At 34.9% G+C, this 26,882-nt stretch overlaps 1 protein-coding gene across 4 annotated transcripts in view; it reads right to left on the bottom strand.

The window, feature by feature from the left end:
• LOC128217584 (ankyrin repeat and fibronectin type-III domain-containing protein 1-like) overlaps positions 1–26,882 on the bottom strand; it is an 88,397-nt gene that overhangs the window by 26,317 nt on the left and 35,198 nt on the right. For 2 of the 4 annotated variants that reach the window (XM_052924816.1, XM_052924823.1), the window contains exons 4-5: positions 16,150–16,307; positions 13,860–13,958 (exon numbers count right to left, since the gene is read on the bottom strand). In XM_052924816.1, coding sequence (XP_052780776.1) covers positions 13,860–13,958; positions 16,150–16,307 — 257 coding nt within the window. Of the gene's footprint in view, positions 1–3,068; positions 4,453–13,859; positions 13,959–16,149; positions 16,308–17,229; positions 17,332–26,882 lie in introns of those variants that run through there. The other 2 variants (XM_052924833.1, XM_052924842.1) reach the window with 2 other exon arrangements.

Genomic DNA, 26,882 nt, shown 5'->3' with positions numbered 1-26,882 from the left:
GTACACCACAGTAACTATGCAGTTTGAGCTGTCTCTCCAACAGATCTTTGTACCAGATGGCATCACCTGCAGGTACTCTAAGATCATTAAGGCACTTTTAGCCCTCCTGAAAACTTCAGATAGAGCAAAAGGCAGGCTGTTGAAAGATGTTGATTAAACCCCACACAAACATTTACTTTTGGTTTCAACAATAAAGTGCTCTCATTAGGAGCCTGAAGCAGCAGCCAGATGGAGCTGCAGTTTTACAGGAACATCATCAAGGCTCATCCTGGGTATGAATGATGTCAATTGTTACCTATTAACTTCAATCAGAATCATTAAAATTCAAATATAAATAGCCTAAAGAAACCTCAATATTTCATAGGGAAAACCCATTACCTTATAAAAATAACATCTAAACTATAATCATAATAACAAAGTCAAATTTATTAAACCAACCTTTTGTGTGCATGTCCTTATCAACATGTATCTACTAATCCATCAAAAAATGATTCTCAAAAACAAGGAATGCCTACAAGGTATATATATATATATGAATTCAAATTAGTCAATAACTGTGAAAATTGCTTCATAAAGAACTATTACTATTATTGCGATAATTGTTCATAATTATTTTGCCTTCAGCAAATCCAACTGCAATTATAGCACTTTATATCAATTTTAATTGGCACAAGGTGTTTAGAAAAATGTACTAGCTATTTTTTTTTTATGACACAATTGTTCTTATAATAATTATGCATAGCGTATTTGCCTGAAAAAGGTGAGAATCAAGTGGTGATATGAAAGAAATATACATAATTATTAGGTGAAAACTATGTGCGGGTTTTCTGCAGTTCCACGAGAGCAGAGTGAAGCCATTAGATATCACAAAATTCCTCTAAAGCCCATACAAGAAGATGATGCTAATGTACAGACTTAGTCTCCAGTTCTCCCTCTGATTGCATTATTCAGAAAGTACCATTTATAGCTTAATGAGATCAGTGAATACTAATGTCCTCATGCATACTATAAAGCTGAATGATTATGGAACTACCCTGGGACTTCCCAGGGTTGCAGAGGCCATATATTATTCTGACAGAATGGGGTCAAAAAACACTCAGAGACCAGATGTTTCCACCAGGCCTTGTCACCATTCTTCTCATGTCTTCCAAAGACTTGCTAAGAAAACTTTTTTTTCATGACATTTATTTGGCAAGATGAATGCATTCGTTGTGTCCACTCTGAACACTCTAATGGAGCCCAGAAATCAGCAACATACCCACTCCCCGGGCTCTGCATGGACACCAGAACATATGGCAACACATCCACTCCCCAGGCTCTGCAACAATGCCAAAACATATGGCAACACGTCCACTCCCCATGCACAGAAAGTTGCCAGAACATGGCAACATGTCCACTCCCCATGCCCTGAAAGTTGCCAGAACATGGCAACACGTCCATTCCCCATGCTCTGAAAGTTGCCACAACATGGCACCAGAACATGGCAACACGTCCACTCCCCAGGCTCTGTATGGATGCCAGAACATGGCAACATAATTAAAGTTTGACAAAGGGACTGGCAGTCTGGTGACATATGCCATTATTTCAATTGTTATGGACGCCCGGGTATTGCTTGTTACATTAGGTACTAATTCCCACTGTCATATGTTACCGGTGTTACAGGTCTCCACTTCCACTCCCGACTGACAGACATTGATCAGAAGGTGGAACTCTGCCTCTGTAGACATCTACTTTGTTGTTCAAACAACACAGCCCATTAAGCTTTATAAATGTGGGTAAAAGGTTCAATTAAGGACTAACTCCTTTCCTATTGTAAGTCAGAATCCAGATGTTTTTCAGAGTACAAGGTAGGATAACGAAATCAAATGTTTTAAACCTGCATTCAGTCATACAGCAAAGACAGAAAGTCTCCTATCAAACGGCAATACTTCACTTAAAAGATACATTTGAGCATATCAATGCTGGTGAAATATCATACACAGATAAAAACTCTTTAATAAGTGCCTGAAATTGAGAAGCAGCAATGAAAGGCGTTGTTGTATCAAGTTACTAGTGCTATTTATCATCCTATTGAGGAATATGAGACTTTTATTGATCTAATTGTCATAAATTGTTGTATAATTTACTGTTGGAATGCAATTAAATTGACTATATATAATATAATAAATATAGTAGAAATTATCTCAAAGGTGAAGAGATTTAGGTTTATTGAAATACAATCAATTTAAGGTTAAAAGGGACTCTTTGTGTTGTATTTTGATCAATCAAGTAGTTTTAGCTTAAATTCCCTTTTAATTTGGATTTTTTCATGAAAACAATTTAATTCCTTTCATAACCATGTAATTATAAGTCAGTCAAATCATTTAAGTCAGTTTTACCTATAAATCTCCAAAACAATGAAATAACTGTAAAACAAACAAAAACACTTCAAGGAGATTATTGAATGACTGACACAAAAGAAAGACCTAGATTAAATTTTGTATGCAACATAAGAGTATTCTCATTCAGTTATGTAACACTATTGGATTAAATAATAAAACTAGAAACTGAGAATGACTGATTGGCCGAGTATCACTATATTTACACTGTAGATGTTTCATATTTAATCCTTGAAAATGTTGAAGATATCAAAAACTATTTCCTTTCCAACATTTTGATCAATATAGTGACTTCAATTTTGGCAACCAAAGTGTAATTTCAATATTTGCATAATCTAATCTTTACCAAAGAAATCTGTAATGTATTAAAATAACAAAAGTGCCTAGCCTAAAATTTTCAATTGAAAACAGATCAAAAACAGTAAATTCTGTGTCAAACAAAATGACATTAATAGATCCTAATTTCTGTTAGACACCCTGTTTAGAAAGATTGTGATATAAAAAAAACTATTTTAATCTTGGGAGTAGAACTTTTAATTATGATTTTATATGATTAAATGGAAAGGAAATATCAAATATCTTATGCAGCTAACTTGATATGACAAGCAATTATGTGATTTAAATGTAACTATTTTTTATGCAATTCTAGCGAATCTATAACCATACTGTATGATAAGCCCCGCCACTTACTGGGAATCATTGGAGGCCCGGGCAGGCGGAGTTCGGGCGGCAGACTCCCATCGCTTGTCCCTTCACTTTTACTGCGAGCTAGAATAGACTTCTTCTCCTTCTTTGGTTTCCACGACGATACACGTCGCAAATCCTGCATCTTTGTTTGAGACTTTCTCGACAATATTCCACCAATCATTTGTGATTTTTTCCTGGTGATATTTCTTGTACGATTTTGATTTTATTCAGAAGAGATTAAAAGTAAAACACAGAAAATGACAGCTTTGTGTTTTTTTCTGCACGTTTGGCCTACCATTATTTCCCGTGGTGGGGACCATCAGGGCCAGAGTATTTTCCGCCACCTTCCACCATGTGAGGCCAAAGTCCATTTATGCTCAATGTCCGAACAAACATATTCAGGGTATAATGGTGTACTTTATGTCTTTAATTTCACAAGTGATCATAAAATGTTCAAGATAAATCCTTCATAGCTACTCTTTAACAATCCATCATATAATAGATAACTTCAATAAACTACATTTCATATCTGATATTGAACGGTTTTAGAAAAGTGTTCATGTTTACCCTAACCCTGAGCGAGATATGCCATCGAATGAATGCCAATCAGTTTAGGCCAAGGACTTGAATAAACACAGAAAAAAATCCAATTTTGAAATAAGTACCGTTTTTATAAATGAAAATACCAAGAGTCATTAAAGCATACACAGTGCTCAAATTAAATGTTTTTGGTGACATAGAATTCTTCTGGTTCTAATAATCTGTTACGGTTCATAATAACTCTTATTAAAACCACAAACATACAATCAAGCACACCATCAGAGAAACACATCTGATCCAGGTCTGTTTTAATAAACCAATATTTAAATTAAAATCCACTTGAAAGCAAAAAACTCCTATATCAGACTCTTATCATAGTTCAATGAAATCCTATGGCACAATTTCAGGACCGTACGTAAGTAAACACAAGTTCCTAACAGTCCCTCAAGTATGTCCATATATAATTCAGCACTAATCCGTTCCACAGAGAAAACCAACCAGAGAGAGATCAATTCCATTCACTAACACTTCAGAAATAATTATAGCCATTAATCCTTCATAATATTGCCAGTTATTTTTTACAGCAATGTTTTTTCACAAGTTATTTTTAAGTAGCCTAATCCAATTATTCGTTTAGCTCAACATGACCATAGTACTGAAAGTTCAAAACTCTTCTGCTACATTCCAAAAGATAGATGCAAGACAGATGCACATTAATTCTGCATCTCCTCATATTGTTCACAATTTAAATGAATGAAATTGCGACTGTTAAAATGCGTCCAACTGTGGTTAGACCCAGTGGGTAATCATTGAGAATGCTCATCAAGCCCACAGTCAGCGAGGCAATATTTTCCCTGGCAACATTACCATCCCTTCAACTAATACATTGTTATTAGGAGATACATTATTGATAAAGCACTTCAGTAAAAAAAGCTTAAGTTTTAGGTTTTGTCAGTTTCCATTGCTCATATTTCCTGGAGTGCTTTCATAGTAATTCCGGCAAATGTCAATTTCTTTTTAGGCTGGTGAACCATTTATAATACCAACCTTTTTCGAGGCGTAATTATTGGGTGATATTTGCAGAATAAACATCTCATTTCTACACACCAAGTGACAAGAGGATAGGGAATAAATTGTCACTCAAGTATGTATACCTTATTTTAAACATTATTAGAGATCCATTCTCTGGAACCATTCCCAAGGTAACCTTTCTTTAAAATTCTAATTTACAAAAATTTAAGGCAAAAACTTGAAATAAGCAAACAGGCCCCAATATCACAAAAAAACTTAACTAAACTCTCAATCTCAACTATTTTACCACAAAACATCGAAAGTCATAAAAATTTACCACAAAACATCGAAAGTCATAAAAATTGTTTGTTTTTACAAAAAAAAAATCTAATAGAAAATGTTTATCAAAATCTTTCATCCATATTTCGGAGGAAACTAATTCTACAAAAAATGTACTTGAGTAATTGTTAAAAAAACATTGAGATGAACTCCATTACATCTTTGCTTTAGAATATTTGTTTTCTTTGAAATCTTGACAAAAGATTTTAATCCACATATTCACTGGCAAAATACGCTTTTAAAAAGTGTAACAACTTATACAATCTTAAATTACTTTTGATGTTATGCGGTAAAGGAGTTGAGATTAAGGTTGAGATTTGACTGAAGTTTTTTTGTGATATTGGGGCCTGCCTTTTAAAGATATCACTTTAATCCAAATATCAGAATCCATGTGCCTAAGCTCAAATGTAAAAAAAAAGACATGATTCTAATTGATTTTCAAATATATCAATAATTTTATGTGCCATTCTTATCGGTTGAAACGCCAATATATATTGGCCAATCACACTTAAGTTGAAACAAATTAGTTTGTCTGATTATTCTGCGATGTAAGCGTTGTACTTCTGTAACAGTGCTGAAAGAATTACGCGGGGATTTGCTGCTCTACTTAGATTACGAAAAATTAAAAAATGCAAAATTTATTTTGTTGTCAAATTGAGTTTCAAAACTATGCATGATTCACCAAAACCCCCTAAGAATTTTGCTTGCAGATGACAACGCGCTTGTTTATTAGTCAAGGAGTACAAATCAACATCTATTTTTGCAAGATATTCTTATCATTGATCAATGAGGATGGTATTGTTAATCTTTAAAGGGACTGTACACCAGATTGGAACCAAAAAAAGTGTTTTTCTGTAACGAATCTCAGGACAATTATTTAATAGAATGTGTTAAGCTTTGATATCATAATTGTAAAAAAAAAGTACAAAAAAATAATTGTGTTGGAGACCGGGTTCGAACCTGTGATGCCAAAATTGCAATCCAGCGTCGTATCCACTGAGCTACGACGTCTTACTCTAGTTGGGTGACATAATTAAGCTATACACCTAACTTGGTAATATCACCTGATAACACTGACTAGCCAATAACGCATATTTTAGGAATGAATTCTACTACGTAGATATACCCAGTAATCTTTTTAAATGGAAAAATACGGAATAACTGCTTAACTTAAATAAATTGTAAACTATGTGGTACTTCAGTTAGTAAGTTTCAATGCATTGTACACATTAATACCAAGTTTATGACAGTTTTCGACAATTTCTTTTTTTCTTGCAAATTGATCATCTGGTGCACAGCTTTAAGGTTTGTATTCAGTTATGGGAGTAGTCTTTGACAGTTTTAATCAGAGATTAACATTTTTTCATGAACACACTTTTAAACGCCAACTCCATGGCTGTCCACATGAGTGAAAGACGAGCCTTTGGCAGATTTCCTCACGTATCAAAAAACAACAGTAAAGCAAAAGTCCAAAACTTCATTCAATGACAACAATTATTTCAGCTTAAAAACAAAGAAGAAAACAATACATCAATAACTATAGTCATGCTGAAATAAACAAAACATAGATCTTGCATGTTCATCTTGCTTAAGTTTCTTACGCATTCATATTTGTGGTAGGGACGATAACATGTTCAGTGGAAATGGGTTGAGCCTTGTCAATAAACAAAATGATTTAAACCATTATAACCTATAAAATGAAATAAAATTTGTTACTTAGCTAACTTGAGCGGCTAAGACAAACTGTATAATAGTAGCGATGATGTCGATGCTGACTCAGATGGTTCCAGTAATTAACCAACATATAATGGAAAATGCTCATTTTTTATATTTTTATAGTCATTCCATAGTGAATGTACATTAATGAAAGTTTTTCCATATGCAAAGAACAATGAAGATTACCTTCAACCTTCCTTCAAGCAGTTTGTTCAAATAATCCTTGGTCTATATTCACGCACGTCTTCAGAGTGAGTTTGAAATGCAGCCCTCAAGACTGCACATTTTCATTTTATTGTACAATCTTTTATAAAAAGAGCAATAATAGTAAAACTCGCCTACAATGTTTAACAATTATAAACTCATTTAATGTCAGAAACAAACTGCATGAAAGATAATTTCTGACATTTCTGAGTTGGTTTATACCTGTTCTGTTCTATTTTTAAGAACCAAATGTTTCTCTTACATTTAGAAATTTGATTATATATTTATATAAAAAAACATTTATTGATGTAATGGACGTTGCAATTTGATGTTATTTTAATTGGAAACAATTAAAAAGGACTTAGTAAATAATGAACAATAACTCAGTCTCTATAGGTATCTTATGTTCAAGTAAGCTTTTCAGTTTATGATATACCATTGGCTGCAATGTTAAACTTAGTTGCCTGGTAACCCCACATAATGTTGGTATCATGAGAAAGGGTATTGCTCGCTCATTATTAATATGTAAAAAAAAAGACCGGAATCTGTTTGTAGATGGACTTATTGCCGTTTGTAATCTTGTTCTTTATTTCAACTGAAATCAGACATATAATTACCTTTTTTGCAAATTTCAAGTTAAAAAAACAACGCTAGATTGTACTATATTAATCACGTTTAATTATAACATATTCTTTACCTACTCAAACAAAATATTTTGAAATGACACAATATTGTGGTCACCAGGCATCCAAAAATCACGTAATAGTACCTCTGATACCTTAAATACAGCTAACAGCAGAATATTCAACTTGGATATCTAGGTGAAAATGAGCATAAATACACTTAAGTCTTGAACTATGATTTGTCTACCCATTTAAAAGTATTTATGTGGTTTTTCAGGCAGTGAATGTCTATTTTCAATACCATTACAGATATCAATGCACCTAAATAATAGGTTCACAATTATGATAATTTAATGTTGCAATTAAGGTCTTTAAAAATTACTTCACAAAACTTTCCTTGCAATAAAAATGATACCTGGTTCTTTCACATACTGTGAGGAATAATTTACTTAATGGTCTTAATAGACACAGTGATTCATAAATCAGTGAAGCTGATTTGGCAATTTCAGATGCATACACTAAACCCAGGCATGAGTGGATGCATTTAGCACTGGCCCAAGGCATGAGAAGATGCAAGCACTGGCCCCAGGCATGAGAGGATGCAGACACTGGCCCCAGGCATGAGAGGATGCAGACACTGGCCCCAGGCATGAGAGGATGCAAGCACTGGCCCCAGGCATGAGAGGATGCAGACACTGGCCCCAGGCATGAGAGGATGCAAGTACTGGCCCCAGGCATCAGAGGTTGCAGACACTCGGTCCCAGGCATAAGAGGTTGCAGACACTCGGTCCCAGGCATGACAGGATGCAGACATTGGCCCCAGGCATAAGAGGATGCAGACATTGGCCCCAGGCATGAGAGGATGCAGACACTGGCCCCAGGTATGAGAGGATGCAGACACTGGCCCCAGGTATGAGAGGATGCAGACACTGGCCCCAGGCATGAGAGGATGCAGACACTGGCCCCAGGCATGAGAGGATGCAGAGATTGGCCCCAGGCATGAGAGGATGCAGACACTGGCCCCAGGCATGAGAGGATGCAGACATTGGCCCCAGGCATGAGAGGATGCAGACACTCGGTCCCAGGCATGACAGGATGCAGACACTGGCCCCAGGTATGAGAGGATGCAGACACTGGCCCCAGGCATGAGAGGATGCAGACACTGGCCCCAGGCATGAGAGGATGCAAGCACTGGCCCCAGGCATGAGAGGATGCAGACACTGGCCCCAGGCATGAGAGGATGCAAGCACTGGCCCCAGGCATGAGAGGATGCAGACACTGGCCCCATGTATGAGAGGATGCAGACACTCTGCCCCAGGCATTAGAGGATGCAGACACTGGCCCCAGGCATGAGAGGATGCAGACACTGGCCCCAGGCATGAGAGGATGCAGACACTGGGCCCAGGCATGAGAGGATGCAGACACTGGCCCCAGGCATGAGAGGATGCAGACACTGGCCCCAGGCATGAGAGGATGCAGACACTCGAACCCAGGCATGAGAGGATGCAGACACTGGGCCCCAGGTATGAGAGGATGCAGACACTGGCCCCAGGCATGAGAGGATGCAGACACTGGCCCCAGGCATGAGAGGATGCAGACACTGGCCCCAGGCATGAGAGGATGCACACACTCGCCCCAGGCATGAGAGGATGCAGACACTGGCCCCAGGCATGAGAGGATGCAGACACTGGTCCCAGGCATGAGAGGTTGCAGACATTGACACAGACATTAGAGGTTGCAGACATTGACACAGACATAAGAGGTCGCAGACACTGGCCCCAGGCATGAGAGGATGCAGACACTGGCCCCAGGCATGAGAGGATGCAGACATTGACACAGACATGAGAAGTTGCAGACATTGACACAGACATTAGAGGTTGCAGACATTGACACAGACATAAGAGGTCGCAGACACTGGCCCCAGGCATGAGAGGATGCAGACACTGGCCCCAGGCATGAGAGGATGCAGACACTGGCCCCAGGCATGAGAGGATGCAGACACTGGCCCCAGGCATGAGAGGATGCAGACACTGGTCCCAGGCATGAGAGGATGCAGACACTGGCCCCAGGCATGAGAGGATGCAGACATTGACACAGACATGAGAAGTTGCAGACATTGACACAGACATTAGAGGTTGCAGACATTGACACAGACATAAGAGGTCGCAGACACTGGCCCCAGGCATGAGAGGATGCAGACACTGGCCCCAGGCATGAGAGGATGCAGACATTGACACAGACATGAGAAGTAGCAGACATTGACACAGACATTAGAGGTTGCAGACATTGACACAGACATAAGAGGTCGCAGACACTGGCCCCAGGCATGAGAGGATGCAGACACTGGCCCCAGGCATGAGAGGATGCAGACATTGACACAGACATGAGAAGTAGCAGACATTGACACAGACATTAGAGGTTGCAGACATTGACACAGACATAAGAGGTCGCAGACACTGGCCCCAGGCATGAGAGGTTGCAGACATTGAACTTGGGTATGAAAGGATGGAAAGGCTAGACCTTCTACTAGTATATCCCATACATCTCTGCAAACACATATGCAAGTATTAGTCTGGTCAAGCCTCAAATTTTACAAAAACCTTAATCTGTGAGAGGTCTGTTCATGTGATAACTATATTTCCATCTCCAATTGTCAACATTGTATCTTGAAGCCTTTAAATACAGTACTATACTTATATATAATGTATAATCTTTTACACCTTTTTTATAACTGAGCTCAGTAAGAAATGCTGTTTTTCTAGTCCTGAGCACCAGTACACGAAAGGAATGCCATGCTGGGGGCCTCACCTTGCAAAAGACAATTCAAATGTTCTAACCCATGTTTATTTTACAGAAACATGACAGAGGGTTTAACTTTAACAAACATAATAAAATCATTAGTGCACTGAGCACATGATTAACAAGGATGGTAGGAACATACATTGATTTACAAAACTCAGACATTAAACGGGAAAGAAGCAATCAATTAGTGTGTTATTGACAATCGGGAGACCCCAGGATTGCAGCACGAGTTTGGTATATCTCTTTAATGGCAATCAACCTGACATATTGAAGAGCAAAGCCATTTTATACATATTGATATCGTAAACTGCTAATTTAAGTGTATACAAACTTGGAAGACGACAAACTTCACATTTAATGGAAAATAATGATTGAAATGTTCGCCTCAGATTTAAAGCAAAACAATGTATTTCATTTAAACAAACTAATGATTATCAATAATTCTGATCATTAACACTGCCAGAATTATTTCAACTTAAATGTTTGACTGCAAAATATGTTTATACATTATAGGAGAATATAACACCGCTTCCCAATTTTCTTACACAATTTGCTTCCCAACATCCCCTCTTTTGGTTTGTATGATTTTAGGCTGTACTTCCCAGGACTGTAGGTGGACATATGTGGGCAATAAAAAACGTCTTTTGGTCCTTGATTTGCAAGACTCATTTCACATCATATTTTTCTGACATAGAAATACTTGTTTCAGTTGAATATGCTGGTAGACTAACCGGAAGAAACAAGGGCTCAAAGAAGTCAATATTGTACTCACATTATTTTTTTGAAAGAGTTTGTAAGCATAAAAAACCCATAAGCTTCCCTTTGTTACAAAAAGCAATTTCCATCTATTGACATCCACATAACAAACATGCCAATATGTCCGATTATTTATGTCAGAACATAGGCTTTCAGGGAACAATTTTCCTCAAATGTCCAAATAGCCAAATAAAAGATAAATTGTGCCTCTTTCAAAGAGTATTATTCCGTTTTCTGGAGCAATGGCCAAAACTACTTACCGAATTTAGGTCAGTGATGTTCTCCAAGACTGTTACAAACATTTTTATTATAAACTCCTGGCATTTACAGACATGTCAGGTCACAGTCAGCATTTTAATGATTTATATGGCATGTCTGTAAGTCAGCTCACAGCAGGGCATTTTAATGATTTAGGTGGCATTTTTGTAGGGCTGAAAGACTGTTTCATTGCCATCCAATTTACAAAATGCCCCCACACTTCAACATTGGTACATAAAGGAGAAGGCCTTGTTATTCCAGGACAGAGGTAGTAACTTTGTAATTAGCTGAAATAGAGTTATGGTTCTTGTGCACTGCACTTCCTCTCATTGTGCTTTACCATTGTATGAAGTTTTAATGAATTCCATCAAGTAGTTTGCAAGTTAATGTCTGGAAAAAAGTTTGACAGCAAAAAACAAAAACAAAGGGCAATTACTCAGTAATTAGCTAAAGCAGAGTTATGGTTCTTGAACACTGCACTTCCTCTCATTGTGCTTTACCATTGTATGAAGTTCCAATGAATACCATCCAGTACTTTTCAAGTTATACTCCGGAAAAAAAAAAGTAACAAAGGGCAATAATTCAGTAATAAGCAAGAATAGAGTTATGGTTATTGTACACTGCACTCCCTCTCATTATGCTCTATCATTGTATGAAGTTTAATCCAATTCCATCCAGTGGTTTTTAAGTTATGCTCCGGACAAGGTAAATTGCAACGGACCGACCGACAAACCGACCGACCGACCGACCACAGGGTGACTCCAATATACCCCCTTCAAACTTCATTTGTCGGGGGTATAATAAGTTTTCATTTCTGAATTTAATGATAATTTCTTTGAAAATCAATTAAGAAATGGTATAGATTAGTAGGCGTGCACATACTCTACCCTCAAAGGTCTCTATAGTAAAGGGATTGAGCAATAATCCAGCAGAAAACAGAAATAACTCAATCCAAATGGAGTCAGCCTTTTTGTTGTGGAAGATGATTTAGTATGGGCTGAAATAAACTCCACATTATTTGTAAATTAGTTAACCACACTTACCGGAATAATGAATACTGAAATGAACAGAAGAAAAAGGGATTACAGAAAATCCCAGTTCATGATATTAAATATTGGACTTGCCTTTTCGCTTTTCAAAAGCAGGAAAATCATGTTCTTTTATTTCTATAGAAGTATTACCACTCCTTTCAGCAAACTTTAATTTACCGCCAACAGAGTCCCTTTTTTAGCATTTATTGCATATTTTTGATAAAAAAAGAGAAAATAATTTCATTTTATTACAGCCAGGAAAAGTAATGTTCTTTTTGCTGACCACCATCCTATTTATGAAACATATAGTCCAAGATAATTTTCTTCCATTATATAGGCTCTATTATGCGATCACATTCATATTTATGTTCCTAATTTGCTAAGAACTAGGTTTCATTCAATTTCAGATGACACATTGATCATCCTATGGCCCTAGGCTCCAGGAAAGATATAGCACAGAGCTTGAAAACATATCCATTATCTATATAACCAGAAACCAATTTACAGTAATGCTCAGACAATTTCTCCACTTTTCCTTATCAGGAAACGGGGTTATTCAATATACAGCTAAACAAAATAAGTAAAAGTACATTTTTGAAACTTATATTAATATCCTTTATTTATCCAATTCTTTTTTTAACCTATTTACTTTCTAATATTTTTGACTGATCCTTAAAGGGGAAGGAATTCAGCCCTCATATTCAATTGAAATGATATAGTTGTTTCCCTTAAAAACAATGAACAGGAATATCAAAATCAGTCACTAGGTCAACTGTCCATGATGAAGGAAGCCTTTTTGATTTCAACATGGCTTTCGAACTCATTTAATCTTGCACTTTTAGATTTGTTGTAGGAAAATTAATATCTTCAAACTTGAGACTGGAAGTGTGGGTTAAAGAATTTTTAAACAACAAAACAAGGTGAAATTATCTACCAAATTATACTGTCTTTAGGGATATTTGACATTACACTAAATTGGATTAGGACTGCCATCCATAATTACTCTTTTTAACAAAATAGTACATTGCATCCAAGTCCTAGCGCAATTGTTTGCCCCAGATCTTAAAAAGTTCACCTCTGCATTGGACAACTGACCTCTATCAACCAAGCCTGATGAAGCAGACAAGGATGACACCGCTGGTAGAAGGTCCATCACTGATCTCCTCTAGAGGCAGTACAGATAATGTATCATAAATAGAGGTGATGGCAGAAAGCCAACCCTAATACTAGCATGCCACATGACAAGTTGTAGAGTATATATCACAAATAAAATTATGACTCCAATCAATTAAATAAAATATTATACATAAATTTTGTTTGAACTTTCCACCAATATCTTTTCCAAATAGGCTTATACCGGATTTATTTTAGCAAGATTTAGACTAGTTTGCACCTCAAAGTTAGATGTTTTATTATTAAGATGTTCTCTTTTCCATAAGTTGTCTGTGCTGTTTGTTCAAGAACAATTCCTTTTTTTGCAATTCTGTGATAACCGCTATGTGTAATACACTCACCTCGCATGTTAGAAGGTGACAGTTTCTGTATGACACCCGTGCTCTTCCGTCGCTCACAGCTCTTACTGCGCAGGAAGTGCCTTGCGTTGTTCGTGACATCTGAATTGAGGAGCGTGTAACTCAGGAGATATGGCAGATGATCTAAACTGTACATTGTTGACATTGTCACTTTGAATTTAGAGCACACAGTGATTATTAATCATATGAAGAGTTATATATCTTAATAGTAAAAGATCAAACTGAGCATCAATCACTTAAATATTGTTTCACAAATAATCCAATCATAGCATTGAATAATTTTAGGTATTTATTTTCCGTTACCAGATGGCTAAAATTGTTCATCAAATCAGCAAGTCACAATTTGATATAATGCCTAAAACTGTAAGAAACAGTTTGTTTCGCAGAACTATATCTCATACACCATTTTATTAACAACTAGTTTAATATGCTTTTTCATTCATGCTAATTTCAGCATTATTTCATTGATTTTCACTGCAATAGCTTGTTTATGTATTAAATAGTTATAAAGTCCACTGATATTAATATACATTAATACCGTACATGAAGTATATGCCTATCAATTACCATATATTGGTCATAAACATACCATAGCTATCAATCCGTTTGTCTATTTCTAGCAACTATTATTTTCTTTATATATACATTATAACCATCCCCATTTGATTAGTATTCACAACTGCTGAGACAGCAATTAAAACCTTAGTGACCCGCTGTGCATCATTTGGTTAAATAGCCAAATCCAAGGCCACACCTTACAAAAACAAATATTACAATAACAAATATAATAATTTATTCTTAAATAAGGCTAGGTCTGATTCTCGAAGGTGTGCATTATACATCCCTGTGGAGTTTGTTGTTATTAAAATTCTCACAGGTAATTCCGCAACTACATAATGGCCTTGTAAACTCCTGTGAGATATCACATCATGACAAAATTAGATTTGTGGTCACCAAGCCCAGCGAGTGGGTTTCCCCCCGGGTACTCCGGTTTCCCCCCCGGGTACTCTGGTTTCCCCAACAACACAAAACCAAACCCTTGTGTAACATTGTGCCAATAAGAGTGATTAAAATAATGTTTTCTTACATTCTTTTCAGTAGTTTATAGAGACTTATCAGTGTAATAAAAATTATATTTCATTGTTGCAAACAGTGAAATAACATTTTGATATTTATCACTGTTTTGAAATTTCAGCCTGCTATCAATTCCAAATAAAATGTCATTGCAGACGACAAAGAGAAGTCTTCAGTAGGTATAGGGTTATAGGGAGCAGATATGACATCGCACTTGCATGTTATATTGGCCTTGACCCAGCAAGGCTCTTACACGAGTTGTACTGGTCACCATGATCATACATAACCTTAAAAATCATGTTACAAACCAAAAGACAACTGTACAACTACATGTAAGGCTACTTTGATATTCCAGTCAAACTTGATGGTGTTGGCATGTAAATATTTATGTTTAATATCTTAACATCTAATTTTAAGGCATCAGCTACTGACCAGGCTAGAGGTGACATGTGATATTATGCTGATGCATTTCAAAGAACTGGAGGAGCTCTAATCAGGGTAACATCCTGTCTCTATTAAACCCAACCCAACAAGACTTAGACTAATTCTGTCACCAATGCAGATGGATGAATTTCCCTGTGCCATTATCAAATAAACATGCTGTAGACCATTACAAAATCAAATACATCATAAAGCTTAAACACAATATTATTTTGTGGCATTATAAATTACTTGGTATTATTTCTTCTTTCATTTTGTCAAGGCCGAAGGCTGGCTATAGCTGCAAATCAATGTCCGCCTGATATTTATCTTGATGCTGAATGTCATAGTCGTTTTATGGGTTAATGGGTATTGCTTTTTATATTTGGCAAGCACAAAAATGTGATGTTTTACAAGTTAAGTGTTAATGCTAGGTTAGCAGACATTAAACAACAGTTTTGTACTTAATAGAATGTGATCACTTTATACAATGTCAACATACAGTCCATGAAGCTGAAATACTGGCGCAGACAAACTTCATTCAAAAAAGCTCAAATACTGGTGCAGACAAACTTTATTCCAAATAGCAAAAGTAGATCAGTTTTATGCCAATTCCCAATGTATTTCCCAGTTTTCAAGACAACTGCAAACTTGCAAAAATGAAGCTTCTGGAAAAAATCCATTATTTTGATTCCAGCATACCATCAACTCTTACCCTAAATATTACCCATCACTGTATTGTACTACAGTACAACCACACCTTGACCCAAACACATACCTTGACTGGTTTTCCCCCTCTTAAGAAAGCTCAGGACGGGAACCGACTGTTTTCTCGACAGCTGTTTTTCCTTCCCTGGCGGGGACGTTTCGCTGATCGATACCTTAGGAGTGCGGATGATTGGTAGGGTCTTTGATCGATGTAGTTCCTTTTTGCCACTGAAATATAAATGCAAGCTATAGGTTGTTTATATTGGACAATTAAAAATGGCATAAAATCTATTTAACTGGGGTTTCCCCTTGATGCTTCAGAAATCAACCAACTGGACAAAGCTGAAACAAAACTATCATAAGTTATATATATATATATATATATACATGTATGTATGTAAGTAAAATATATCAATAAAACTATGTAAATAGGAATTTAAAACATTTCCAAAATCTGTAGCCTCTGATATAAGCACTTGTGAGAGGCAGTTATCATTGTTCATATTTATTCTGTCACATTTATTATCCACTTATGTTCTGTCATGGTACTTCACACAGCCGTATGTATTGACATACATGAGGGCTAAAACATGACCAGCTCTGAGGTCCCAGCTGCAGGAATAGCAGAATTTAAAAATAAATATTTCCACACTGGACCTTATAGACCTTCTAACAATGCTCCATACTATAATATAGAATACATAACACAAACTTATATCATCTATGAATTATCAAAAAAAAATAAAAATTGATTTTCAAGCTTTTTTGTAATAGTATAATACTGTAAGTAGTTGCAAGGTTTGAAAATTAAATTCAAGTGAACCTAATTAACCATCTGCAAACCAGCAGAGAAAACTGCAAAACTAGGCTGAGCATGAATAGTTCACTTGTTTTTTTATAGCATGCAGGGTTTTTTTTCGAAATGAATACACAACATAATAATAAAGTTATACTTTAAGTACTATATAGATGATATTTGTTAAATTTTACATTTTGCTTTGTGATGACATTTAAGCAAAAAATAAAATGTCATTAGCATTAACTAAAAACAAAAATAACAACAGCAAAGTAACATGGAATTTCACCAAAATCATAAAAAATAATTGTATGAGAAACATGATTTGAGCAATTTTTCCAGAATAATTATTACCTGTTTATTTCATATTTCCCAGAATTCTTAAGACCTATCATCCATGACATTTTTAAACTTGTCATAAATCCTACACATGATACCAGACACACCAAACTGAGCCCTAAATAACACCTTAAGTGCTGAAATGATTTGCTAATAACATAATGTCAGTAGAATTGAATGCCAAATGTCACATTCTTACTTCAACATCACAAGATGTTCTCCTTTCATATATCAGATATTGTCTGTCAACTTGTTAAAGTATTAGTGTTAAAGGAACATTTTGAGAAGATTTTCAATAAGCACTTAGAGCAATTAAACAATTAACAGTGTTCAAGAATTACATCCTTCATAAACCAAGCACAGCAGGCATTGAAGCAGTCCAACGGCAATATATTAGTGGCATTTGTCCTCTGTGGTTGGCTTTACGGGCTATATTGCCTGGTCATAAAGGCACCTTGATTGTTATATCCACGACACAGATGTCATCAAACTGTTCAAGCCATATCTGATGCAAAACTACCCATTTCAGTAGATCGTTGAATACTTCAATTGATTCAAGATGGGTAATCAAAACTTGTCGTTGACAGCAGTAAATACACAGAATTGGTCACTCAAGTTCAACCAAAAAGGGTCCGCTAAATCAGAGGCACCTCTTGTTCCAACAACTACACTGGTTACATGATCTTGATAATAAACAGGTAAGAATGAAACCAAAGTTAATGGTGGTCAAATTAGAGATCCCTGATTCTGTAACCATTCTTGAGTCAATATGAGTGCTATTGGAAATTCTTTGTAAAGGCATAAAACTTGTTTAATAACACTTAAAATCCACATTTAAAGCACGATTTGAGGAATCAAATAAAGACAAGACTTTTATAGAGTAATTGAAACTGCCTCCAGCACCCAGTGAAATATGGCTCCTCTTCCCTCTTCTGTAAACAAATGAAACCAATCATCCAAACCAGCCTAATCCTCCCACGATTCCCGAGTCAGCAATATGACCGAGTTGCGCTCAAGATTTAAGTCCGAAACAAATCACGGAGAATGGAAACAATTGCTTAAGGCTCTGGCTAGTTTTACTGCGGAACTATTTTGTGCAAACATGTGCAATTATTTTACTTTTTACACTGAGTAATATTTAATGTCATTGACATACAGAGTTTGATCAAAATGTCAACATGCTGTTTTCTGCAACCAAATATGGTTCAACTTAAAAAAACAACAAAAACTGCTGGAATGCTAATTTTTAATGACATAAAATTGTTCAAGTATTTAATAATATAAAGAGCAAAGGTACCTGCATTTTATTGGTGCATATTTAGATGGTAAAACGTTTGTGAACAGTCCTAGTTTCAACTTGAACATTGCTGTGACAATTTATAATTCCATCTGAATGTTTCCAAACCCTTGTTGAGCATTTAATCATTTGTCACTCTGGTTTTAATTTTCTTTTACAGGATTTAAATTAAATCAGTTGCTGTATTGAATTTCAGTAAAATTAAAATAGTTTCAATCTTTACAGCACTAACTCTTTTAATTGCATGCCAAACATTCCAAATAAATTCAGAATGAATAGGCTTTATCCATCCATCATCAAATAAATCTCAGAGACCTGATCACTGCCATTGTATAATAATTAACATTTGTGTTGTATGGACTGTGCTACTGCCCTCTCCTCATTGTTCTTCCTAGCTCCATTCAAGAGGGCTGACAATACCCGGTAGTCTTAAAGGCTCTCTTAACAAAGCCGTTGAAACTAACATATATATATATATATATATATATATATATATATCAAAGGTATATTTATATCTTTTAATAACACAGATTATATACAGTTTTGTTTATTCTGTTTATCCTCCATAGCTGAAAAAAAGTATTGCTTTTCAAATATGTACAATACAAAGTATAGAAAAACAAACAGTTAATTATATGGACAAATACAACAGGTAATTTACAATATGTACAAACAATACATTGAATCTCTGTGACTGTAATATATATAGTTATATAGTTTATCATTGTCTACTGGTTACAATGGCACATCGGCAACTTATTTTCTTCCACAAAATTTGACACTAAAACTATAAAATACTGAATTTACATTCATCAGTGATGTCAAGATCATCGGTGAATCCTCTCAATATCTAAATAAGTTGCTGGTTCGGATTTAATTAATGTTAAGTTCACTACTACGAAGTAATAGTTTGTGTTATATTTTGCTTTACAAGAGATATAAGTTTATAGGAAGTGTTTATTTTGTTTAATTCTTAGGCTGGGCGCTTCAGCACGAATTGTTTAGAGGACCAAAGATTAATGCTCACTTTCTCAGTGTTCAGCAAGAAATGATTTGCGAATGCCTCTCTACCTACTAGCCAGTACGCATGCGCATGCTTCAATAACACCTCGCTTAAAATTCTGTATACATTACAAATAAAAACCCTTAATGCAAACCATGGTAAAGAAGATAAATGGAATCAAATTCTAGGAACAGATTTCGAGACAATTATGTGGAATAAAATATTTACATTGCCTTTAACATGCACCATTGATACAACAATAAGAACCTTCCAGTACAAATACATTTATAGGCTTATACCAACAAACAGATACCTATATCAAGTCTTGGATTTTTTCAAAAATCAAATTTTAGTTGTCTCATTAATTTCTTGATTGTGTTGTTGAAATATTTTATATACTTTATAAAGCTTAGAGATATAACTCCAACTTTTACAGCTTTCAAAAATTTTATTATTACTACATAGGTTTGCGATACAAAATCGAACATGAAATTGCATTCATGAATGACAAACTAACAGTCCACGAGCAAAAATGGCATGTATTAAAAGAAAAATTACATTTAAGCAACACCCTCTAGTACAGTCTTTTTTTCTACCTTTTCGTAGTTTATAAACTTTTTATTACTTTTTAATATTTTTTTTTCTAGTTTAAAATTGATCTCTGCTTTTTTGTCTTCTATTTTCTTTTTTTATCAGTTTGTTTAACAATATAAAAATGTCTATTCTTTTCTGTATCGACACCACCCCCACTTCTTAAATAAGCATTACATAATAAACACCATATGTTATACATTACGTATGTATATGATCAATTGTATTGTGTAATGTGGAATATTTAATAATAATAAAAAACAAAAACACCTCGCTTAATCAAAAAGTATATAACTAAATGGGAATTGGGCATTTGTTTTCATTATAACTAAATGAGAATTTGGCAGTAATCTTCTTAATTGATTTTTGGTTGTCAAAGCTCTGATGATTAAATGAGAATCTCGTCAGCGATCCCCTTGGAGCCTGAAAAACACTAACTCATAGTCTTAGGACGGAGTCTGGCTGACAACTTAGTAAAGAAAACATAACCTAGAGTATGTCAGACTCTTCTATACTTACATTATAAGATAAACAATTAATGTATAATATTTATAGTATAAGACCCTCAAATCAGCAAAACTGTTTCAAACCAATTTCAAAATATTTCTAAAAATAGTAAAAATATATAATCGACGCAGTGATGTGTCTATTACTTTACCATTTCCTTAAACATAAGTGATACGTGCTGGAAGCTTTACAGAGATTGCATCTAGTATTAAACAGAATACAAGAAAGTTTAGCAGAGTTCTATTGGAGTCAATATTTAAATAATTCCTAATATGATTGTATATGCACCCAATTTTCTCATAACGAATGACGTCAAATGTCTAGAACAGTGTCCCAAAGGGATTGTTATCTACACAAAAAGCCCTGGCACAAGTGAATACATATTTCATACTAAATGACATTCCCTGCAGGATTTATGTTGAAGGACTACCAGGGTATCTTGATAATGAAATGGTCGATGGAGAAGTACTGGCTATTTGGTACATCTCTATAAGGGTTGACCAGTGCAAGAACAAGAATAGCACAATCAATATAATTGAAACATCTGAAACAACCCTCCACCTGCCAATCAGGATCACAAGAAATACAGGAATTTCTACCTAAAATCATGAAAGTTTCAGTGATTTTGTTGTTATCTTTTTGCAAAACTTACTTAATTAAATGCAGTGACAGATAACTTCTTAAACCAGACATTCTGCTATAGTAGAGTTGTCTCCCTTGTTTATCTATAAGTCTAAAGAAGTTGAAGGTTGAATTGATGATCACAAAAACTTTTGAATTAAACACGAGAATTATTCATGGGACATAGTTTTAGCATTTTTAATTTTTAGCATGTCCAATAAATGAATATGCTTTTTTAAAGAGTTTTTTAGGGCTTCCAGCACTCATTTGTTGGATCACTGTCTAACCACAAGGTGGCCAGCACTTGTCTTAGATGTTGTATGTGCCGGCCACCTTGATCAAGCCACAACCAATCCTTTTAAAGAGAATTGAAAGACCATGCGGTGCATTATAAAGCTGAAGTTGTAATGCAATGACAATGTATAATTGCCACAAAGATGTGGGTATGCACATAACTTTGATTTAGCATGTATATTGTAACAAGTCTTTCCAAGGATGGCTCAAAACCCCTTCTTGAGAATGTGTTGAAAACTGCTTATCATCATAAATACTTTAAATGCAGTAAATGACCTTTTCATCATTGCAGTCTTTAGCTTGATTGTGATTTTGCACCAAAATCACTAAAAAAACTCCATTTTTGGATAGTTAGAATCATAATTTTATTGTTTTGAGTGGCCAGAAGCTAAGCCATCCGCGCGGACTACGGCAAAACTTGCAGCATCCTGTACAACAATGCGATTACCTATTTACAGAAATAAAGACTTATATCATCATTGTTTCAGAAGTACGATTTTGTTATCAAACTTTAATAAAATACACATAGTATTTTTGCTGTATAGTAAGAATTTTATCAAAAACATTATTCATTTTAATATATATAAAAAAATAAAATAAAATCTCACTAAAACTAAAGTAAGCTTATTTCATTTACATATCCATACATATCATTTTTGTTTTAAAATCATCATTTATATATAATAAGTCATGACTTTTTTATAAACATATTTGTTTAAATACTTATTGTTTCAAGATAATTTCACAATATTTTAACTTACTGTTTTGAAAAACGGGAGAAGAGAGCATGGCCACGGTTTCTTTTGAACAGCCCCAGAAAGAGGCTGACAACACGGCAAGCAGTTCGGAAACGCATCTCAGCGACCATCGGCAAACACGCACAACAACTTTATCAAGTCCAAGAAACTGGCAGGAAATGTACTCTTTCTAGCAGTATAAGAAAATTTATTTCACTTTGTCAAACTTTGTTTTCTATTTCCAAAATGAATTACTTGCCAATATAATTGACAGCACTTATTCAATTGCTGAATAACAATGCTTCAAAGTAAACTTAAACCAATAGTTATATTCGAATGGACACTGATTTCCATCTTCCATCAGACATGGTGCGATATTTGCCGCCTGTAAATAACCAATATGGGAAACCCTCTAAAAACAATCCATTTGGCTCCAGGAGAAAGTAAAATAATCGTTGAATGTTGCCTACAAATGAAGTCTCTATGAAACCAACTGAGTGAACTTTCTTCACGTATGTGACAGTCATCGAGTATCAATCAAAAATAACTAGCTGAAACGTCACAAGAATCAGTAATCATCCACGTCAGTTGTGAAATTATTATTGAACAATGCGAACGCTCTTCTTGTGAGTAAATAAATAACATCCTGTGCACTGGAAGTATGGCAATAGCCAATGATACAGTTCCCCGAGGGATACAGCGCCGTTAATGCATGTGTCTTCCAACTATGACAATAATGCATTTGATGAAAATGCTTTCAGCAACAAAATTATGTCTCCAGAGCAGACAAGAGACAAATTACCAAATCACACTGATGACGGTAAAGACCCAAACCAATCCTCTAATAGCATTAATTATTGCTGGAATTTCAACTGTTTCTGGACATAAGCAAACAAACTGAGATTACGTGTGATCAAGCAGTTCTTGTGTCACATCCTGGGTGGGTTTGCCATATTACTCCATGAATTCTAATGTGATTTCTGTATTGACAAAGTTTGATTGCTAGGCCACTTATAACGATAGGTTTCAGACCTTTTTGAGTATCTGTCGCACTTAATCAAACAAGTCAGCGGAACACAAATCTGCTTTCATTTCCCAGTGTCAGACATTTGGATGTCATCCAGGAGTTCAGAAAATCCTGACAAGTAACTTTATAACAGGATTCAGGGAGTCGACTGTTTCTGACTAGTATTATTTGGCTCGTGTCTTATGATGTTGGGATTAAATGTTGCTTCTGTATTCGTTTTTAGACTTTATAACAGTTTAACACCCTCAACGGATAGACAAATTATGATCTTTCCAAATATATCTTAAGGTTTGGCCGAAAATAGAAAATTCTTCCATAACCAGATTGTATTTATACACCAATGTGTCTCTATGGAAATCTTGTGGATTTTGTGAGAAATTTACTTCTTACAATTGCCATTATAAAACAATAAAACACAATAGTCTGTCTATATAATCATCCAGATTTGAAACAGTAATATGTTATCAATAAAAGATGAAAGTATATTGCATGGTGGCAACAGTGCAATAGATTTGTAACCTGTATTGTAATATTTCATACATGTTGAAAATATTTGACATTTTACAATAATTTCTTGTAAACAAAATGTTTTTCGCCTCTGTTCCAAATTAAAAATGATGTTGATTTCCACCTATATGACGTAATGTTTAACAGTTCAGAAACAAACAAAATATCTGTAATTGTCGTCATCAGAGACACCTGCAATTCCAGCAGTAATCAAAGCTTGGAACTATTTGCAATGCTCTCGAGGATTCTTTTCAAACCATTTACTTCCACATTGCCGCTATCAGAAAACATTGAAATCCAACAGGCCTATTTGTGTTTTACTGCAGAACCCACTTTCATTAGTTAACGCTGCTGTAAATGTCAACACGAAGTGACGATATTTGCTCCATCAGTGGAAAGAAAAACTCATTTAGATGTATTTGTTTGTTGGAATTGGAAGCAACTGCTGGTAGCAATTGTTGGAAAGGGACAGGTTTTTGTGGCAAATAAGGGGCATTTAGGGCGGCTGATTGGCTGAGGGATGTCATTCATCCGCTGATTTTTTTCTGAATGAGTTATGTAGGGAAAATCTCTGGGATTCATTGAGGAAAATTGTCAATCAGGAAACTAATAAAACCAGGGAAAGAATTCTGAAGAAAACAACTTAGTGCTGACAACAGGTTGTCAGCAATTGTGATAAATGGGGCTCTGACATTGAATGCAGAATATGCAATTATGTAGAGGGCCTCTCCCAACATTTAAAGTAAGTCTCCAATCAGAACTCATCACAGATCAAAAGCATTAAAGGAAGTAATATGTCTAGAAACACTTGTTGTTTTGGTGTAACATGCAAATTGCGTAAATGGGAATTCACTTTTTATGAAAGCAGCAAAGAAAGTGATACCTTCAAGTCATATATGTCCTACAAGTCACAATTTCCTGAGAAAACATAGGATTTGCTAGAATATTGTCAATTAAACAATTAATTTTGCCTACTATTTTGTTAACAAACATGTGACATGATATATTTTCTGACCAATACAAATTCAGCAATGTTATCTTACCCATGTGTAAAACAGAAAAGATATGTGATTGCTATTATAAGTAAACAAAGTATAGCATGTGATAAAATATATATTCTTGTCACATATGTTTAAATATATATTTTTCATAACTTTATAAATAAAAGGCAAGCTTTTTTTTACCATTTTGAACAGTGCCATTAAACAGGGTTTATATGTTTAAAATTTCGACTACTAGGTGCTTGTTTCTGTAGTTTTTCATATAAATTTTGTAATGTTTCATTGTCTTAAAAGAATATTTTAATTGAGCTATACAAATATTTGTGTCATGAACTCTTTTGTAATGTACATTTTGTTAAAATGTTTTTTAATCATTTCTTTTACTTCAGTGTAGGGGAAAATAGATGGAAAGAGGTGAAAAGATCTGATTTATCTAAATAATACAATACTATACTAGTATAAGAATATATAAAACAAATCTAGGAACTTTTCTTTAATTGTAATTTGATTTATTTATCAAAAGCGAGCAAAATAAAAAGCCAAATTCAATTTTTCTATTTTTTTTTTTTTTAAAAGTGGGTGATTATATAGAAGTAGAGCAATTTTATTTAAGGATTGATTCTTATTTTTTGTTGGTTCATGCAGAATGAACGCTGTAGCAGTTCTTAGAAAATATGCACAATCACGGCTGAGTGTTCATACTACATGAACACACAAAAAATAAGAATCAATACTAGTATAATTACAGTTTCCTTTTTTATTTGATTTTTTTTTCGACCTAGAGAACAAGTCTTTAATTCCAACAAAGAGAACAAAACGCAAGAGCAAATTTAAATGGTTACAGAGCACTTGTTGCCTTTAGTTTTAAAGCTTGGTGTTCTTTTTATCATCTGCATAATAAATAGTCCAAAATTAATTTGCAGAAGAAAATAAATAATCCAAGATTCTTTTTAAGCATTTGGTAGTTACTGTAATACATATGGTGGTAATAATGATTTCCTTTGTAATATTCTTGTTTTTATCACAAAAATATCAATATATATTTACATGTAACTCCTGTTTTACATATGCATGACCAATGTGAGTGGGCATAATAAATGTTGTCACAATGATTTTATGGATTACGTTCAGTTTGACAGGTAAAAATAGCGTCAAAATACTATTCGTTTGTTGTCTTTTAATGTTTTCCATCAAATTGTAGTTTAATGATGTGCAAGTCTTCTGGAAATGACACTTTAAGACGATTGTTTTACTCGAAAAATACATGACAATTTGACATGTATCTAAATGTTGTTTTATAATAAGTTATGATATTTTAAAATACTCTTCTTTAATATGAGGGATGCCATTTTACAGGTCAATTTTTTTAAAACTTGACACATTTAAAGTGTCATTTTATCAGTTGTTTGTGTACATGTGCCGTGCTATATTTAGCAAAACGTAGATCGTAATAAGATCTCTTCGCACGGTGATTCACCAGCGCCCAATCAGAGCATTTCTTGCTCAACTCCAACTACAAAGGTCGACCGGTTCATGCAAAATGAACACATTAGTTTTATCATTTAGAAAATCAAGTACGAATGTAAATATACTCTTTTTTAATGTATATAATAATGTTTAAGGAAATACACGCATGATGTACTCCAACCAACATTGAATATAATTTTGGAGTCTGATATTTTGTTATAAGGATCTGATTGCATTTGAAGTGGCAGTAATCAAAGCAGCAGTTAAAGTGTGTCAAAACATGACTACCCTTGGGATTGCCATTTAAAAATGTTTTTTTGTGTGTGAATTGTTACTGCAATAGGAGCAGAAGCTTTATACATATAAGTTCTTTATATTTTCGGGTTTCGGTATATCTGGCAAACAAAATATCAATTTGTTGTAACTTAACGAGAAAGACATACTTCTTATCAGATTCAGACAGGCAGATAGCTCATTGAAAACATATATATATCCAAACATTTTGGGGACATAACAGTACAACTGTAGACTTTTATGCTTATATTGCAACGCAGACAACAGCTCTGGCAGCATGTTGCTTATTTTCTGAAAGGAGATGGATTCATCTTTCGTGCAA

This window comes from Mya arenaria, chromosome 2, assembly GCF_026914265.1.
Source record: "Mya arenaria isolate MELC-2E11 chromosome 2, ASM2691426v1".
Taxonomy (NCBI): Eukaryota; Metazoa; Mollusca; class Bivalvia; order Myida; family Myidae; genus Mya; species Mya arenaria.
The sequence above is the reverse complement of the archived record's forward strand: the minus strand, read 5'-3'. Positions and strand labels throughout refer to the sequence as shown.